Source organism: Salmo salar, chromosome ssa03 (assembly GCF_905237065.1).
Source record: "Salmo salar chromosome ssa03, Ssal_v3.1, whole genome shotgun sequence".
Lineage (NCBI taxonomy): Eukaryota > Metazoa > Chordata > Actinopteri > Salmoniformes > Salmonidae > Salmo > Salmo salar.
Genome location: NC_059444.1, coordinates 92,679,185 through 92,699,404, shown reverse-complemented (window position 1 = coordinate 92,699,404; position 20,220 = coordinate 92,679,185). Strand labels below are relative to the sequence as shown.

Here is a 20,220-nt window from a genome sequence, read left to right as displayed (position 1 = left end):
GCCTGCCTGAAGGCGTGGGAAGCGAAAGGCACCTGTTTCCCATGACTCCACCTGTGCTGCAGCGGGATGCAGTGATACGTGGCTCTAGGCACGGGCATGGCACTGCTACAGCGGGCTAGTCAGCTAGGCTCAGACACTTCCCCTTATCTGATGAGCTCATCACACCAGATCAACCTTGTAGAGAGAGTATGACTGGCCTTCTGACAGCATGGTCTTCCTGGAGAGGCTGTTACTCAGGAGTCAGGGGCTTGTTACAGGAAAAGTGTGGTGTGTGTGTGTGTGTGTGTGTGTGTGTGTGTGTGTGTGTGTGTGTGTGTGTGTGTGTGTGTGTGTGTGTGTGTGTGTGTGTGTAGTAAACTGACACAGCACCGGCGAACAACAACTAAGATGCAGCAGCACCAGAAAAAGGGCGTTCATGCACATCTAAATGGAACTGGTGTTCAAATGAGAACCGTCTCAGTTTATAACAATTCAGATATTTTCCTTTCAGAAAGAGCTGTCTTCAGGTTAGGATACACACACACACACACACACACACACACACACACGGTTCAGGGCTCCGCCTAAAGAGACTGAACCATTCCGTCACACACTGTCGCAAGAAGTCGTCTCTCAGGTTCCTGCTCAGGTGTGGTGCAGAACGGAACGCCACTCCCTTCTCAAGAAGAGAAATCGGTTGGAGAACCTTGTTAGTTGTGTTATCTTGCTATCTTCCCTGTGGCTCAGTTGGTAGAGCATGGTGTTTGGAACGTCAGCATGGTGTTTGCAACGCCAGGGTTGTGGGTTCGATTCCCACGGGGGGCCAGTACAACAACAAAAAAAATGCATGAAATGAAATGTATGCATTCATTACTGTAAATCGCTCTGGATAAGAGTGTCTGCTAAATGACTAAAATGTAAATGTAAATCATTACCTGGAACAGAGCCAACACTCGTAGTCTACCAGATACAAAGCCCCTCACAGAAACAACTCCGTTTTCTTATCCTTTTCCAACTTTCCCAACTCAAACCCCTCTCGTCCGTACCTTACCAGGTGTTCTTAGTAAACAGCTGGTTCATCTAGCCAACAACATGTTGTAATCACTTCCATGTGCTATGGTCCACTTCCTCTGTCTCAGACGTAACAAGCCAGTGTTGACTGTTGAGGTAGTGGCCAGGTGTGTTTGTGGGTCTGTCCGTCAGTACCATGCAGGCAGTAGGTTATTAGAACACACAGGTAACAGGTGGCCTAACAGGTGCACAGTCTCACCTCAAAATACACCTGTAGACTCAGTCACATGGAAACCTCCACACACTGAACCACAGAGCGGTTACAAGGTACCGTTCAGCTGGATATGCAGAAAATAAAGAACGGCTTGTCATGATTGTGTTGACAAACTGCCGTTCCTGTTGGTCGGTTAAACCCGTGGTAGTTAGGTAGTGAGAAAGCAGTCTTACCTGCTGTGTTTGTGAGGAGGCTCGCTCCAGAGTGTAGGAACATCAGCCAGTAGTTCTGGGACTGTGTCTCCAGTAGTGTCCCAAATGTGTGTGTGTGCTCTGCTGCCTGGTCTGTGGTGAGTGTTGATCTGACTTCCTGTCTGTGAGGTCTTACCTGTCCTGTTACCTTGGACTAGTTTACCTAGGGGGCGGAGCCTACTTTATCCCAACAGTAACAGTAGGGCCCTGAGTGGGTGTGGCCTCCAGCAGCAGTAGAGCCTTGAGGGGGCGTGGCCTCCAGCAGAAACAGTCAGGCCCTCAGGCAACATCCATCCTAGCTGAATATTAGTCAGGCCCCGAGACACCATTTACATGATGGGAGAAAACTGTCTGTCTCTGTCTCTCTGTCTATGTCTCTCTGTCTGTCTCTCTCTCTGTCTCTCTGTCTATGTCTCTCTGTCTGTCTCTCTCTCTTGTCTCTCTGTCTCTGTCTCTCTGTCTGTCTCTCTCTCTGTCTCTCTGTCTCCCTGTCTCTCTCTCTCCCTCCCTGTCTCTCTCCCTCCCTGTCTCCCTCCCTGTCTCTCTCCCTCCCTGTCTCCCTGTCTCTCTCCCTCCCTCCCTGTCTCTCTCCCTCCCTGTCTCCCTGTCTCTCTCCCTCCCTCCCTGTCTCTCTCCCTCCCTGTCTCCCTGTCTCTCTCCCTCCCTCCCTGTCTCTCTCCCTCCCTCCCTGTCTCTCTCCCTCCCTCCCTGTCTCTCTCCCTCCCTCCCTCCCTCCCTGTCTCTCTCTCTCTCTCCCTCCCTGTCTCTCTCTCTCCCTGTCTCCCTCCCTGTCTCTCTCCCTCCCTGTCTCCCTGTCTCCCTCCCTGTCTCCGTTCCTTTCTCTATTGTTCTCTTCATGGGAAACAACATGGGCATTAAGGTGGGCAGGGCAAAGCTTAGACATACTTCTCTTAAATACGCAATCATGAATCCAGTCCCATCTTTAAATGTCTGTTTGAGCAAAGTGTTTTAACACAAGTTCCCACAACACCCTGAGGATGATAGACATTGGCAATAATGGGAAAGGTCATTTTGCATTCAGGTAAATAAGGGTGTTGTTGGCTGTGGCGCTGGTGTTGACCTCTACCTGTCGCTTTATGACAGCGCCAGTCTTTTTAATGTCCAGTGTCAACATTGAAAATGGATACTTTAGAAAATGAATAACCTCAGACTTTGTTTCTTAGTATATCTAAAGCCCAAATCAACCAGTTTTTTTTTACACGTGTGAACGAGCGTGTACACGCTGGAATTAGAAAGAAAACAGACGGGCCGGGAGCCAACTGCATCATGTGCTTCAAATTAGAAAGCGCGTCTATCTTTCTCGTACCTCCTCGAAGCAATGCTGCTAGTGAGTGGATAAACTGATAGAAAATAGACTTTGTGCATTAAGTCTGGAATTAACATGTATAGTCAAAGTTGTCTATTTAGTGTTGTTAAGTTCAGCTGCCAGTACCAATAATACATATTTGAAACTTTATGCCTGTCTACCTGGGCTCTGAGTGGTACAGTGGTCTTTATGCCTGTCTACCTGGGCTCTGAGTGGTACAGTGGTCTTTATGCCTGTCTACCTGGGCTCTGAGTGGTACAGTGGTCTTTATGCCTGTCTACCTGGGCTCTGAGTGGAACAGTGGTCTTTATGCCTGTCTACCTGGGCTCTGAGTGGTACAGTGGTCTTTATGCCTGTCTACCTGGGCTCTGAGTGGTACAGTGGTCTTTATGCCTGTCTACCTGGGCTCTGAGTGGTACAGTGGTCTTTATGCCTGTCTACCTGGGCTCTGAGTGGTACAGTGGTCTTTATGCCTGTCTACCTGGGCTCTGAGTGGTACAGTGGTCTTTATGCCTGTCTACCTGGGCTCTGAGTGGTACAGTGGTCTTTATGCCTGTCTACCTGGGCTCTGAGTGGTACAGTGGTCTTTATGCCTGTCTACCTGGGCTCTGAGTGGTACAGTGGTCTTTATGCCTGTCTACCTGGGCTCTGAGTGGTACAGTGGTCTTTATGCCTGTCTACCTGGGCTCTGAGTGGAACAGTGGTCTTTATGCCTGTCTACCTGGTCTCTGAGTGGTACAGTGGTCTTTATGCCTGTCTACCTGGGCTCTGAGTGGTACAGTGGTCTTTATGCCTGTCTACCTGGGCTCTGAGTGGCGCAGTGGTCTAAGGCACTGCATCTCAGTGCAAGAGGCATCACTACAGACACCCTGGTTCAAATCCAGGCTGTATCACATCCGGCCGCGATTGGGAGTCCCATAGGGCGGCACACAATTGGCCCAGCGTCGTCCGGGTTTGGCTGGGGTAGGCCGTCATTGTAATAAGAATTTGTTCTGAACTGATTTGCCTAGTTAAATGAAAAGGTTTTAAAAAATGACCTTTGTTGATTTCGAGCGCAGGCATATAGCCTAGGCAGGCTATGACTGGGAAACTGAAGGAATGAGACTAGCTGCATTCTTTATCGGAATACAGTGCATTCAGAAAGTATTCAGACCCCTTGACTTTCCCCACATTTTGTTACGTTACAGCCTTATTCTAAAATGGATGAAATACAAAAATGTCCTCATCAATCTACACACAATACACCATAATGACATCACAATACCCCATAATGACATCACAATACCCCATAATGACATTGTTTTTAGATTTGTTTTTTACATTTTTGCTAAATTAAAAAACAGAAATAAGTTATTTACATAAGTATTCAGACCTTTTGCTATGCGACTCGAAATTGAGCTCAGGTGCATCCTGTTTCCATTGATCATCCTTGAGATGCTTCTACAACTTGATTGGACTCCACCTGTGGTAAATTCAATTGATTAGACATGATTTGGAAAGGCACACACCTGTCTATATAAGGTCCTACAGTTGACAATGCATGTCAGAGCAAGAACCAAGCCATGAGGTCGAAGGAATTGTCCGTAGAGCTCCGAAACAGAATTGTGTCGAGGCACAGATCTGGGGAAGGGTACCAAAAAATGTCTGCAGGATTGAAGGTTCCCAAGAGCACAGTGGCCTCCATCATTCTTAAATGGAAGAAGTTTCGATCCACCAAGACTCTTCCTAGAGCTGGCCGCCCAGACAAACTGAGCAATCAGGGGAGAAGAGCCTTGGTCAGGGAGGTGACTCTCAGAGCGGCAGAGTTTTTCAGCGGCAGGGACTGGGAGACTAGTCAGGATCGAGGGAAAGATGAACGGGGCAAAGTACAGAGAGATCCTTGATGAAAACCTGCTCCAGAGCACTCAGGACCTCAGACTGGGGCGAAGGTTCACCTTCTAACAGGACAACATCCCTAAGCGCACAACCAAGACAACGCATGAGTGGCTTCGGGACAAGTCTCTGAATGTTCTTGAGTGGCGCCGCCAGAGCCCGGACTTGAACCCGATTGAACATCTCTGGAGAGACCTGAAAATAGCTATGCAGCAACGTTCCCCATCCAACCTGACAGAGCTTGAGAGGATCTGCAGAGAAGAATGGGAGAAACTCTCCAAATCCAGGTGTGCCAAGCTTGTAGCGTCATACCCAAGAAGACTCGAGTCTGTAATCGCTGCCAAAGGTGCTTCAACAAAGTACTGAGTAAAGGTTCTGAATACTTATGTAAATTTAATATTTCAGTTGTTTAATTTTTTATTAATTTGCTAAAATGTTGACAAACTGTTTTTGCTTTGTCAATTTAACCTATTTTAAAATAGGGCTGTGACTTAACAAAATGTGGTAAAAGTCAAGGCGTCTGAATACTTTCTGAATACACTGTACGTAGTGAACACAACAATGGATTGTCATTACATGAAGTTGTTATAAACGCTACACCGTGTTGGACCCTCTCTACTCCAGCACGCTAAATTTGACTGTTGGATGTGATTTCGGCTGAGGTAGTTTACGCATGGCTGTTATCAGCTTTCATTTCTGATGAGTCATGTCTCAATGCTTTTCCCTCTCCAGTTCTCAGGTAGTTTGAATCAGATAATTATATTGTGTAAAATGTGACGTAATTTCAACAAGTTTTGCCTTGGTCATATGCCGTACACAATCATAGGAGTTGAAGCTGCTTATTCCACCACAGTGGTTAAAACTATCAAAGGGTTTCTCTCTTGGCAGTAAAAGATGTGAGAGGTGTTGGTTTACAGCGACACTATTAACCCCACCAGTCTCTGAGTGTCTTGCGTCAGAGTGAACCACAGAGGCCAGTGCCAATGAGTCGAGGACAGGAAGAGGATCTGATAGGTGGCATGACTTAGAATCCCACATGAACTACAAGCTGCCATAATGATACAACCGTTGTCAGGGGAGATGGATAAACCTATGATGTGATTGGTCTTATGGACCAATTTAGTAAAACAGTAATAATACATTATAATACAGCTGTGTGTACCTTACACCACCAAAACGGCAATCACACAATTTTAATCAATGAGTTCTATATCACTTTATTAATGACCTACATATGAAGTTGTAATGAACTGCCTATACACTACTTCTGAACTGTTTAAGATGTTATCTTTATGTCTGTGGACTACTCATTTGTCTTTCTCTCTTTCCTCTCTCTCTCTCTCTCTCTCTCCCTCCCCCACTATCTCTCTCTCTCTCCCTCCCCTTTCACTCTCTCTCTCTCTCTCTCCCTCCCCCGTCTCTCTCTCTCGCTCTCTATGCGTCCCCCACTCTGTCTCTCTCTCTCTCTCTCTCTCTCTCTCTCTCCCTCCCCTTTCTCTCTCTCTCTCGCTCTCTGTCTCTCTCTCGCTCTCTATGCGTGGCCCACTCTCTCCCTCCAGTGGTGCCTCTGATCCTGAAGGCCTTGGTCTATGATGAAAAGAGAGGAGCGTGTAGTGTTGGTTCTAACGTACGAGACGCAGCCTGCTACGTCTGTTGGGCCTTTGCCAGGGCCTACGAACCCACCGAGCTGAAGCCCTTCGTCACGCAGATCGCCTGGTAACACTCCTCTACTTCTTCATCATCCTCTGTCTCTCTGACCCCGGTCGGGGTCAATTCCGTTTTTAATTTTATCTGTTCAGTTAGTGAATTGATGTCAATTGAAAACTTGCAGATCTCAAAGTCGGATTCTGCCCTAATAATAGAGAAGGTTAAACATGGGCTTCTAGATTACAGAATCTTTAAATTTTTTTAATAAATGTTTTATTTAACCTTTATTTAACTAGGCAGGTCAGTTAATAACAAATTCTTATTTACAATGACGGCCTAGGAACAGTGGGGTAACTGCCTTGTTCAGGGGCAGAACGACAGATTTTTACCTTGTCAGCTTGGGGATTCAATCTAGCAACCTTTCGGTTACTGGCCCAACGCTCTAACCACTAGACTACCTGCCGCCCCTACACTCTAACCACTAGACTACCTGCCGCCCCTACACTCTAACCACTAGGCTACCTGCCGCCCCTACACTCTAACCACTAGACTACCTGCCGCCCCTACACTCTAACCACTAGGCTACCTGCCGCCCCTACACTCTAACCACTAGACTACCTGCCGCCCCTACACTCTAACCACTAGGCTACCTGCCGCCCCTACACTCTAACCACTACCTGCCTGCCCCTACGCTCTAACCACTAGACTACCTGCCGCCCCTACACTCTAACCACTAGGCTACCTGCCGCCCCTACACTCTAACCACTAGACTACCTGCCGCCCCTACACTCTAACCACTAGGCTACCTGCCGCCCCTACACTCTAACCACTAGACTACCTGCCGCCCCTACACTCTAACCACTAGGCTACCTGCCGCCCCTACACTCTAACCACTAGACTACCTGCCTGCCCCTACGCTCTAACCACTAGACTACCTGCCGCCCCTCCGCTCTAACCACTAGACTACCTGCCGCCCCTACACTCTAACCACTAGGATACCTGCCGCCCCTCCACTCTAACCACTAGACTACCTGCCGCCCCTACACTCTAACCACAAGGTTACCTGCCGCCCCTATACTTTAACCACTAGACTACCTGCCGCCCCTACACTCTAACCACTAGACTACCTGCCGCCCCTATACTCTAACCACTAGGCTACCTGCCGCCCCTACACTCTAACCACTAGGCTACCTGCCGCCCCTCCACTCTAACCACTAGACTACCTGCCGCCCCTACACTCTAACCACTAGACTACCTGCCGCCCCTACACTCTAACCACTAGACTACCTGCCGCCCCTACACTCTAACCACTAGGCTACCTGCCGCCCCTACACTCTAACCACTAGACTACCTGCCGCCCCTACACTCTAACCACTAGACTACCTGCCGCCCCTACACTCTAACCACTAGACTACCTGCCGCCCCTCCACTCTAACCACTAGACTACCTGCCGCCCCTACACTCTAACCACTAGACTACCTGCCGCCCCTCCACTCTAACCACTAGACTACCTGCCGCCCCTCCACTCTAACCACTAGACTACCTGCCGCCCCTCCACTCTAACCACTAGACTACCTGCTGCCCCGGCCAAATATAGTCCAACAAACACATTTCACTTCAAGATCTCATAAGAATTGTCCTTAGTACTTCACAGCAGCATAAATAACAGTCAGTACATTGAGGTTAGTAAAGTAAGATAAATCATCCCAGTTGTTGACGGCTGTGGACAGAGAGATGTAAAGACAGCTATATAGAGATAACATGACCTAAATGACACCCATGAATACACCACAGGCCTTTAGTATCACAGCTGAATACACCACAGGCCTTTAGTATCACAGCTGAATACACCACAGGCCTTTAGTGTCACAGCTGAATACACCACAGGCCTTTAGTGTCACAGCTGAATACACCACAGGCCTTTAGTATCACAGCTGAATACACCACAGGCCTTTAGTGTCACAGCTGAATACACCACAGGCCTTTAGTATCACAGCTGAATACACCACAGGCCTTAGCGCTGATGAAACCAGCTTAAAGAAGGATTTTTAAGCCTTGAGACAAATGACACATGGATTGTGTATGTGTGCCATTCAGAGGATGAATGGGCAAGACTAAAGATTTAAGTGACTTTGAACGGGGTATGGTAGTAGGTACAAGGTGTGTCAAGAACTGCATCGCTGCTGGGTTTTTCACGCTCAACAGTTTCCTGTGTGTATCAAGAATGGTCCACCATCCAACGGACATCCAGCCAACTAGACACAACTGTTGGAAGCATTGGAGTCAACATGAGTCAGCATCCCTGTGGAACACATTTGACACCTTGTAGAGTCCATGGTCTGACGAATTGAGGCTGTTCTGAGGGCAAAAAGGGGTGCAGCTCAATATTAGGAGGGTGTTCCTAATGTTTTGTACACTCAGTGTAGCTGCCTGTTTGAGATTATTTTAGGATGCAATTTTCTTTTGGATTTTTGCCTCTTATCCCTTTTTTGTTGTTGTGAATAAGAGCGTTGTCATATATGTTCCCATCTACACAAGGCTACTTCTGCCTTCTTGCTATGCAATACTTCACCCACTAGAAACAGTGTGTACGCACTGTCTGGTCTACAGTTTGAAGGAGGATAAGCACTTTTTAATAAATGCCAACTTTTGCGTGAAAACCGGTGCGCTGGTGTTTTGGGAAATATGTGTACACACCGTTTTCTAAATGAGGACCCTGGTATTTTCATATCAGCAGTATGACAGCTGTAAGTTGTTATTCACTGCCTCAAACCAGTTCTTCTGTCTTTCTGTTAGCTCCCTGCCCCCCCCCTCTCTAACTCCCATTCTCTCTCTTTGTCTGATTATCCTCAATCTATCTCTCTTAGAAATACTTTCTTGTTTGGTTTAAATCACCGTTTAATAATAAAAAAGTAATACCTCAACAAATACACATTTTTAACTGATCTCAGAATATGTTGTATGAACTCATACTCCCCAGTAACAACGGTATCATATGTCCTGGGGTCGTTATCGTAGTTCCCAGTAACAACGGTATCATATGTACTGGGGTCGTTATCGTAGTTCCCAGTAACAACGGTATCATATGTACTGGGGTCATTATCGTAGTTCCCAGTAACAATGGTATCATATGTACTGGGGTTCCCAGTAACAACGGTATCATATGTACTGGGGTCGTTATCGTAGTTCCCAGTAACAACGGTATCATATGTGCTGGGGTTGTTATCGTAGTTCCCAGTAACAATGGTATCATATGTACTGGGGTCGTTATCGTAGTTCCCAGTAACAACGGTATCATATGTACTGGGGTTCCCAGTAACAATGGTATCATATGTACTGGGGTCGTTATCGTAGTTCCCAGTAACAACGGTATCAAATGTACTGGGGCCGTTATCGTAGTTCCCAGTAACAACGGTATCATATGTACTGGGGCCGTTATCGTAGTTCCCAGTAACAACGGTATCATATGTACTGGGGTTCCCAGTAACAATGGTATCATATGTACTGGGGTCGTTATCGTAGTTCCCAGTAACAACGGTATCATATGTACTGGGGTCGTAATCGCAAGCCTCTGCTGCTCCTCATCCACACCTCAAGGTGTAGACTACAAGCCTCTATCTCTGCCTCTCCTCATCCACACCTCAAGGTGTAGACTACAAGCCTCTATCTCTGCCTCTCCTCATCCACACCTCAAGGTGTAGACTACAAGCCTCTATCTCTGCCTGCTCCTCATCCACACCTCAACATGATGAAACCATCTCCCTCTGGCTGTTAAGCCATACGACGGGTCTAACTGGTTTGGTTTGGAGCACTGTCCAGGCTTAATGTATTTCACAGACAGGCAGGCAGACGCTCCTTTGTCCCTGAAAGGATTTAAGGTGACTGAAGGTGTTAATGTTACTGTGGATGAGTGGGTTGTTTCTTGCCATGCTGAGGAGAGGGTGATGAGAGGAGGAAGTGATGAGTGGAGGGCCTTGGTTGTCAGTCAGGTATCTCTGTGTGTTCAGGTCTCTGGTGTACCTCTTAACTGTGCATGACTCCACACCTGTCCTGCCTGTGTCTGCAGAGAAGTTGACGTTCATTTACATGCCCCTCCCTCCCTCCCTCCCTCCCTCCCTCCCTCCCTCCCTCCCTCCCTCCCTCCCTCCCTCCCTCCCTCCCTCCCTCCCTCCGTGGACATGTCTGGGCCTGTGGGACCCTGTGACTCTGCAGACTAGCTCTGCAGTGTCAGTTTTAACCCCCCCCCCACACACACACACACACACCAGCCTCCCGCTCCCTGCCGCCAGCCTTGCCAGGTTTCGCCTGGCGCGGTTGGTTTCGGTGGCTGTTTGGTACCGGGGCTCAGGCAAGCTCAGTCCTGCTCCAGATTCATCAAAGCCTCGTGACATTTTTACTCCACTTTAGTGTTGCATTTACACACACACACATGCACACACACACACATGCACAGGGGGGTACGCACACAGACATTGTGCTTGGTCACTATTAAACACTGGAACTCACACAGGATATAAGGTGCAGGATGTCCCCAGGGGAACTCTCCTCCTCAGATAAGACTCTCGTTCTTTCTTTTCCTCCCCCCAGTCCATGGACTGTTGCCTCACTGAACCCACAGTGGTTAGTCAGGGTTAGTGTCCAGGGACAGAGAGAACACAGTTAGTCAGGTTAGGGTTAGTGTCCAGGGACAGAGAGAACACAGTTAGTCAGGTTAGGGTTAGTGTCCAGGGACAGAGAGAACACAGTTAGTCAGGTTAGGGTTAGTGTCCAGGGACAGAGAGAACAGAGTTAGTCAGGTTAGGGTTAGTGTCCAGGGACAGAGAGAAGAGTGGGAGAGCCAACAGAGCTTGGGGCAGTTTCTCCCTCGCTGGCTGGAGGCCTGGCTGGTTGGGTGGCTGGCTGGCGGCCTGGCTGGTTGGCTGGCTGGCTGGCGGCCTGGCTGGTTGGGTGGCGGCCTGGCTGGTTGGGTGGCTGGCTGGCGGCCTGGCTGGTTGGGTGGCTGCCTGGCGGCCTGGCTGGTTGGGTGGCTGGCTGGCGGCCTGGCTGGTTGGGTGGCTGGCTGGCGGCCTGGCTGGCTGGCGGCCTGGCTGGTTGGGTGGCTGGCTGGCGGCCTGGCTGGTTGGGTGGCTGGCTGGCGGCCTGGCTGGTTGGGTGGCTGGCTGGCGGCCTGGCTGGTTGGGTGGCTGGCTGGCGGCCTGGCTGGTTGGGTGGCTGGCTGGCGGCCTGGCTGGCTGGCGGCCTGGCTGGTTGGGTGGCTGGCTGGCGGCCTGGCTGGTTGGGTGGCTGCCTGGCGGCCTGGCTGGTTGGGTGGCTGGCTGGCGGCCTGGCTGGTTGGGTGGCTGGCTGGCGGCCTGGCTGGCTGGCGGCCTGGCTGGTTGGGTGGCTGGCTGGCGGCCTGGCTGGTTGGGTGGCTGGCTGGCGGCCTGGCTGGTTGGGTGGCTGGCTGGCGGCCTGGCTGGTTGGGTGGCTGGCTGGCGGCCTGGCTGGTTGGGTGGCTGGCTGGCGGCCTGGCTGGTTGGCTGGCTGGCTGGCGGCCTGGCTGGTTGGCTGGCTGGCTGGCGGCCTGGCTGGTTGGCTGGCTGGCTGGCGGCCTGGCTGGTTGGCTGGCTGGCTGGCGGCCTGGCTGGTTGGGTGGCTGGCTGGCGGCCTGGCTGGTTGGGTGGCTGGCTGGCGGCCTGGCTGGTTGGGTGGCTGGTTGGGTGGCTGGCTGGCGGCCTGGCTGGTTGGGTGGCGGCCTGGCTGGTTGGGTGGCTGGCTGGTGGCCTGGCTGGTTGGGTGGCTGGCTGGCGGCCTGGCTGGTTGGGTGGCTGGCGGCCTGGCTGGTTGGCTGGCTGGCTGGCGGCCTGGCTGGTTGGCTGGCTGGCTGGTGGCCTGGCTGGTTGGCTGGCTGGCTGGCGGCCTGGCTGGTTGGGTGGCTGGCTGGCGGCCTGGCTGGTTGGGTGGCTGGCTGGCGGCCTGGCTGGTTGGCTGGCTGGCTGGCGGCCTGGCTGGTTGGGTGGCTGGCTGGCGGCCTGGCTGGTGGCCTGGCTGGTTGGCTGGCTGGCTGGCGGCCTGGCTGGTTGGGTGGCTGGCTGGCGGCCTGGCTGGTTGGCTGGCTGGCTGGCGGCCTGGCTGGTTGGGTGGCTGGCTGGCGGCCTGGCTGGTGGCCTGGCTGGTTGGGTGGCTGGCTGGCGGCCTGGCTGGTTGGGTGGCTGGCTGGCGGCCTGGCTGGTTGGCTGGCTGGCTGGCGGCCTGGCTGGTTGGCTTGCTGGCTGTCAGAGGAACTGGGTATCCCTCAGCAGCCTAGTTCACACACCTACACCTTCCTATAACACTTAGAGGGAGGACAAAAGAGATTGGGAAGGAGGAAAAGAGGGAGGACAGAAATGGATGGATGATTTGTAAGGAGAGAGAAGGGATGTCAACGGTGTGATTAAAGAGGGGGCCCGGAGTCAGTGACTACAGGAGGGGGCCCGGAGTCAGTGACTACAGGAGGGCCCGGAGTCATATGTAATCATACATTCCTTCAGGTTGTTGTTGTTGACACAATGTCAACTTGTTGAATTTGGTTCTCAGCCCAGATTAGGTTGTTTTTCTTCAGTTGGTCGACCAAGAAACTGGCTAACACTTTACTTGGTAGTTTAGTAGTTCATACTTTTATCAACAATCACAAGGTCAAACTTGGGTGATCTGTTTTGTTCTTCAAGGGTTCTCTTCTGTCCGGTGATTGCAATGACTTCACTGTGGCCCAACACCCAATACAAAGGCATTAAGGTAATACATTCACCTGCCTGCCTGTGTATCAGTGTGTTTATCTGTCCATCTATTTGTCTCTCTCTCTTTTCAGTGCTCTGGTGATCACTGCTGTGTTTGACCGAAACATCAACTGTCGTAGAGCTGCATCAGTGAGTGACCACTCCTAACCCTGTCATTTCTATCAGATCTCACTACTGACTATTATCTAACTACTGTCTCTTAGACCCTGTCATTTCTATCAGATCTCACTACTGACTATTATCTAACTACTGTCTCTTAGACCCTGTCATTTCTATCAGATCTCACTACTGACTATTATCTAACTACTGTCTCTTAGACCCTGTCATTTCTATCAGATCTCACTACTGACTATTATCTAACTACTGTCTCTTAGACCCTGTCATTTCTATCAGATCTCACTACTGACTATTATCTAACTACTGTCTCTTAGACCCTGTCATTTCTATCAGATCTCACTACTGACTATTATCTAACTACTGTCTCTTAGACCCTGTCATTTCTATCAGATCTCACTACTGACTATTATCTAACTACTGTCTCTTAGACCCTGTCATTTCTATCAGATCTCACTACTGACTATTATCTAACTACTGTCTCTTAGACCCTGTCATTTCTATCAGATCTCACTACTGACTATTATCTAACTACTGTCTCTTAGACCCTGTCATTTCTATCAGATCTCACTACTGACTATTATCTAACTACTGTCTCTTAGACCCTGTCATTTCTATCAGATCTCACTACTGACTATTATCTAACTACTGTCTCTTAGACCCTGTCATTTCTATCAGATCTCACTACTGACTATTATCTAACTTCTAAACTGTGTATTTTTCTCTTTCTCTCCCAGGCTGCCTTCCAGGAGAATGTGGGAAGACAGGTTTGTGAACCCAGTTACCAAAACCATAGGTTATTAGTTATTACATGCTATGATACACAGTACATTTGAGTTATAATGATCACCTACCATCCAGGTGGAACTGTAACGTGGCCTGACTGTCACTAAAGTCCTCTAAACAGATCACCTACCATCCAGGTGTAACTGTAACGTGGCCTGACTGTCACTAAAGTCCTTTAAACAGATCACCTACCATCCAGGTGGAACTGTAACGTGCCCTGACTGTCACTAAAGTCCTCTAAACAGATCACCTACCATCCAGGTGGAACTGTAACGTGCCCTGACTGTCACTAAAGTCCTCTAAACAGATCAACAACTGGCTGTAATGATCACCTACCATCCAGGTGTAACTGTAACGTGCCCTGACTGTCACTAAAGTCCTTTAAACAGATCAACAACTGGCTGTAATGATCACCTACCATCCAGGTGGAACTGTAACGTGGCCTGACTGTCACTAAAGTCCTTTAAACAGATCACCTACCATCCAGGTGGAACTGTAACGTGCCCTGACTGTCACTAAAGTCCTTTAAACAGATCACCTACCATCCAGGTGTAACTGTAACGTGGACTGACTGTCACTAAAGTCCTTTAAACAGATCACCTACCATCCAGGTGGAACTGTAACGTGCCCTGACTGTCACTAAAGTCCTTTAAACAACAACTGCCAGAAAACTAAATTCTGTGCTGATCAAGAAATGCCTACACTGACATGGCCACAGGCATAGATGAATATGCTTTGTGTGCCGCCAGCACTTGCCAAGCTTGGCATCAGATCTAGTGACTCGTTATCGAAATGTAATTACCATTGAGATTTCATATTATTCAACTGTTCATATCATTCATTGTGGCTCGTATTGTACACCATGGGTTTACTGATGGACACAAAGGTGTTTTGGTAACCTTGCCTGAGACCATGGAGATTTGTATTAGCTCCCTGGTCTAATGCATAGGCTTTAGCTCAACGGGCTAACAGGAGACCTGGGTTCGAACCCAGTCGGTCACACTGAAACCACTGTTCTCTTGGTACATAAGTAAAACCATAGATGTGATCCCTTGCCTCTCTGTCTCCAGGGCACGTTCCCCTACGGTATTGACATAGTAGTAGCAGCTGACTACTTTGCTGTTGGGAACCTGAACAACTGTTACCTGGCCATCAGGTGAGTTAAAGATACTCTACAGAGGTTTGACCTCTAGGGGAGCTCTTGAGCCAAAATGGACCTCCTTAATAACTAGACACAGTCTATTAACCAGGTTTCCATCCAACCTTTTCATGAAGATGAATTACCTGACACCTGAAAAAAGTCTCTACCGGGAATGTGGGTACAATTTCATAATTGTCGATAGACAATTTGTTTGTTCGACATATTGGGATCTTTTTTGTGTCTGTAAAATGTATTATGCCAGAAAGAGCGGTGGAAACGCCTTTATGCGCTAATATACAGTACCATTCAAAGGTTTGGACACACCTACTCATTCCAGGGTGTGCCAAGAGTGTGCAGAGCTGTCATTAAGGCAAAGAATCTCATATACAATATAGTTTGATTTATTTAACACTTTTTTTGATTACTGCATGGTTCCATGTTATTTAATAGTTTTAATGTCTTCTCTATTAATCTACAATATAGAATATAGTAAAAATAAAGAAAAACCCTTGAATGAGTAGGTGTGTCCAAATGTTTGACTGGTACTGTAGATATAATAACATATTGAAGGAAACTTGGAGTCAGGTGATGATATGGTGTGTTGTCCTCCCACTATCACTCAGGTAACATGCAGGTTAATAAGGTACAGATGAAATAAGTTGTGATGAACTTTACAGGGAGGTGAAAGTGCACAGTGATGAGCTTGATGTTCCTTTACCAATAAATATCGACGGCCTTTTTCTGGTGACATGATGATCGATGCTTCAATGCTTGGCTGCCGTTTGACAAATCAAAACAATCTAAGTTTTGTCCATAATAATGTCATCATGTAGACTAGCCTACCCGCATTGTAAATAATGTCATCATGTAGACTAGCCTACCCGCATTGTAAATAATGTCATCATGTAGACTAGCCTACCCGCATTGTAAATAATGTCATCATGTAGACTAGCCTACCCGCATTGTAAATAATGTCATCATGTAGGCTAGACTACCAGCATTGTAAATAATGTCATCATGTAGACTAGCCTACCCGCATTGTAAATAATGTCATTATGTGGGCTAGCCTACCCGCATTGTAAATAATGTCATCATGTAGTCTAGTCTACCCGCATTGTAAATAATGTCATTATGTAGGCTATTCTACCCGCATTGTAAATAATGTCATCATGTAGGCTATTCTACCCGCATTGTAAATAATCTCATCATGTAGGCTAGCCTACCCGCATTGTAAATAATCTCATCATGTAGGCTAGCCTACCCGCAATGTAAATAATGTCATCATGTAGGCTATTCTACCCGCATTGTAAATAATGTCATCATGTAGGCTAGCCTACCCGCAATGTAAATAATGTCATCATGTAGGCTATTCTACCCGCATTGTAAATAATGTCATCATGTAGGCTAGCCTACCCGCATTGTAAATAATCTCATCATGTAGGCTAGCCTACCCGCATTGTAAATAATCTCATCATGTAGTCTAGTCTACCCGCATTGTAAATAATGTCATCATGTAGGCTAGCCTGCCCGCATTGTAAATAATCTCATCATGTAGGCTAGACTACCCGCATTGTAAATAATGTCATCATGTAGGCTAGCCTACCCGCATTGTAAATAATGTCATCATGTAGGCTAGCCTACCCGCATTGTAAATAATCTCATCATGTAGTCTAGTCTACCCGCATTGTAAATAATGTCATCATGTAGGCTAGCCTGCCCGCATTGTAAATAATCTCATCATGTAGGCTAGACTACCCGCATTGTAAATAATGTCATCATGTAGGCTAGCCTACCCGCATTGTAAATAATGTCATCATGTAGGCTAGCCTACCCGCATTGTAAATAATCTCATCATGTAGTCTAGTCTACCCGCATTGTAAATAATGTCATCATGTAGGCTAGCCTGCCCGCATTGTAAATAATCTCATCATGTAGGCTAGACTACCCGCATTGTAAATAATCTCATCATGTAGGCTAGCCTACCCGCATTGTAAATAATGTCATCATGTAGGCTAGTTTACCCGCATTGTAAATAATCTCATCATGTAGACTAGCCTACCCGCATTGTAAATAATCTCATCATGTAGGCTAGCCTACCCGCATTGTAAATAATCTCATCATGTAGGCTAGCCTACCCGCATTGTAAATTATCTCATCATGTAGGCTAGCCTACCCGCATTGTAAATAATCTCATCATGTAGGCTAGCCTACCCGCATTGTAAATAATCTCATCATGTAGGCTAGCCTACCCGCATTGTAAATCATCTCATCATGTAGGCTAGCCTACCCGCATTGTAAATCATCTCATCATGTAGGCCAGCCTACCCGCATTGTAAATAATCTCATCATGTAGGCTAGCCTACCCGCATTGTAAATAATCTCATCATGTAGGCCAGCCTACCCGCATTGTAAATAATCTCATCATGTAGGCTAGCCTACCCGCATTGTAAATAATGTCATCATGTAGGCTAGCCTACCCGCATTGTAAATAATGTCATCATGCAGACTAGCCTACCCGCATTGTAAATAATCTCATCATGTAGGCCAGCCTACCCGCATTGTAAATAATCTCATCATGTAGGCCAGCCTACCCGCATTGTAAATAATCTCATCATGTAGGCCAGCCTACCCACATTGTAAATAATCTCATCATGTAGGCTAGCCTACCCGCATTGTAAATAATCTCATCATGTAGACTAGTCTACCCACATTGTAAATAATCTCATCATGTAGGCCAGCCTACCTGCATTGTAATTGCAAGCTGTTGGCCAGAGCACCAAGACCAGTGTGGGTACATTTGTTATGTAACGCAACCATTTTTTGGACAAAACTACTTAACTGCAAAATAAATGTTTTTATATGCACTAAGTCATCACGCACAGCATTTTATCAGCAACAAACCGGTGGAAACACATCTGGTGGGAAAATCTGATATTGTTTTATGCAAATTTTTGAATATTCTCATGAAAGCCAATTGGATGAAACCTAGCTGGTGTCTAGACATGACCTCTTTGGACAGAAAGGGGCAGTATATTACAACACACAGTAACATCCCGATATCGATAGAGACACCTGTCCCAGACAGGAGCTTGAAGTGTTCAGCCGGAGTCATAGTTGACAGATGCTGAGACGTGACAGTCAGGTGACCCATTGTGACATAGCTACGTGGCTCTGAGACCACCATCCGCGGTGGGGGACACAGCCCGAACGCGCTCCTCCCCACAATTCCCAACCAACGCGTCTCCGTTACACGTCCTCTATTCATTTGAATGTGTTGACAGTTGGAGAAATTGCTTGAGCTGCACTACAGAATTAGAAAAATCTCAACGGTCCAATATTGTAGAACACTGCTGTGGTTACGTGTACACATTTAGGCCTTCTTCTCAGAGGGTTGTGTCTTTAGAAACCATTTCCCTGTGTGTGAAGGGAGTCTACCTGGTAGTAGCTTTTACACTACCCAGAACAACAGAACATAGCTGTACTATCTGGCCTTAGTTAAATGGAGCCTGCCCCTTATATTGTAAAAGTAGTTTTTTGTGAAGGAGTGTGCACAGGACAGGTCCTTTATGTTGAACCAGGGACATTTTCTCTTCTTCTCAATGCATCGCTGACGTCTCAGGTATCTGAGCTGTCAAAGCCCTTCCTCTCCGTAGAATGTGACTGTCACCATAGGTGCCCTGAGGCTGTGTCACTGACTGCGTCTGAAATGGCATCCTATTCTCTACCGGCCCTGGTTTAACGTAGTGCACTAGAATGCCATTTCAGACGCAGCCCTGCCTCCCTGTAGAATGTGACTGCCACCATCCTAATCCCATGAGTGACGTCTCTACCACCACCTATACTGTCAGAGTAAACATTTCTCCCACATCATAGAGTAAAACCTGTTAAAGAATGTAGCCCCGGGGGAGACCTACTTCACTTCTGACTGGAGCAGCAGATTACTGTTGAGGCCCAAGATGTTGTTGAGGAAATAAACAATATGACAATATGTTCTGTAGGCTGATGCTAAATGTTGTTGAAAAGGAGCCTTCAAATAGCTGTGTACTGTAGGTAGTTAGTTGGCTGTGTCCAGTACTGTAGGTAGTTAGTTAGCTGTGTCCAGTACTGTAGGTAGTTAGTTAGTTAGCTGTGTACTGTAGGTAGTTAGTTAGTTAGCTGTGTCCAGTACTGTAGGTAGTTGGGTAGTTAGCTGTGTCCAGTACTGTAGGTAGGTAGGTAGTTAGCTGTGTCCAGTACTGTAGGTAGGTAGGTAGTTAGCTGTGTCCAGTACTGTAGGTAGGTAGGTAGTTAGCTGTGTCCAGTACTGTAGGTAGTTAGTTAGTTAGCTGTGTACTGTAGGTAGTTAGTTAGTTAGCTGTGTCCAGTACTGTAGGTAGTTGGGTAGTTAGCTGTGTCCAGTACTGTAGGTAGGTAGTTAGCTGTGTACTGTAGGTAGTTAGTTAGCTGTGTCCAGTACTGTAGGTAGGTAGGTAGTTAGCTGTGTCCAGTACTGTAGGTAGGTAGGTAGTTAGCTGTGTCCAGTACTGTAGGTAGGTAGGTAGTTAGCTGTGTCCAGTACTGTAGGTAGGTAGGTAGGTAGGTAGGTAGTTAGCTGTGTCCAGTACTGTAGGTAGTTAAATCAAATCAAATTTTATTGGTCACATACACATAGTTAGCAGAAGTAGTGACCTATGCAGAAGTTAATGTGAGTGTAGCGAAATGCTTGTGCTTCTAGTTCCGACAGTGCAGTAATATCTAACAAGTAATCTAACAATTTCACAACAACTACCTTATACACACAAGTGTAAAGGAATGAATAAGAATATGTACATGTAAATACATGGATGAGCGATGGCCGTGCGGCGTAGGCAAGATGCAGTAGATGGTATAGAGTACAGTATATACATATGAGATGAGTAATGTAGGGTATGTAAACATTATATAAAGTGGCATTGTTTAAAGTGACTAGTGATACATTTATTACATCCAATTTTTTATTATTAAAGAGGCTAGAGATTTGAGTCTGTATGTTGGCAGCAGCAACTCAATGTTAGTGATGGCTGTTTAACAGTCTGATGGCCTTGAGATAGAAGCTGTTTTTCAGTCTCTCGGTCCCAGCTTTGATGCACCTGTACTGACCTCAC

The 20,220-nt window shown here is 47.5% G+C and overlaps 2 protein-coding genes across 5 annotated transcripts in view; one reads left to right on the top strand and one right to left on the bottom strand.

The window, feature by feature from the left end:
* LOC106602071 (zinc finger protein 750) overlaps nt 1-1,607 on the bottom strand; it is an 11,178-nt gene extending 9,571 nt beyond the window's left edge. For all 3 annotated transcript variants that reach the window (XM_045715793.1, XM_045715794.1, XM_045715795.1), the window contains exon 1: nt 1,438-1,607. In XM_045715793.1, coding sequence (XP_045571749.1) covers nt 1,438-1,480 — 43 coding nt within the window. In that variant the 5' untranslated portion in view covers nt 1,481-1,607. The remainder of the gene's footprint in view (nt 1-1,437) is intronic.
* Nucleotides 1-20,220, top strand: part of tbcd (tubulin-specific chaperone d) — a 102,240-nt gene that overhangs the window by 32,829 nt on the left and 49,191 nt on the right. For both annotated transcript variants that reach the window (NM_001140546.1, XM_045714259.1), the window contains 4 exons: nt 6,214-6,370; nt 13,128-13,185; nt 13,908-13,937; nt 15,027-15,112. In NM_001140546.1, the coding sequence (NP_001134018.1) occupies nt 6,214-6,370; nt 13,128-13,185; nt 13,908-13,937; nt 15,027-15,112 (331 nt within the window). The remainder of the gene's footprint in view (nt 1-6,213; nt 6,371-13,127; nt 13,186-13,907; nt 13,938-15,026; nt 15,113-20,220) is intronic.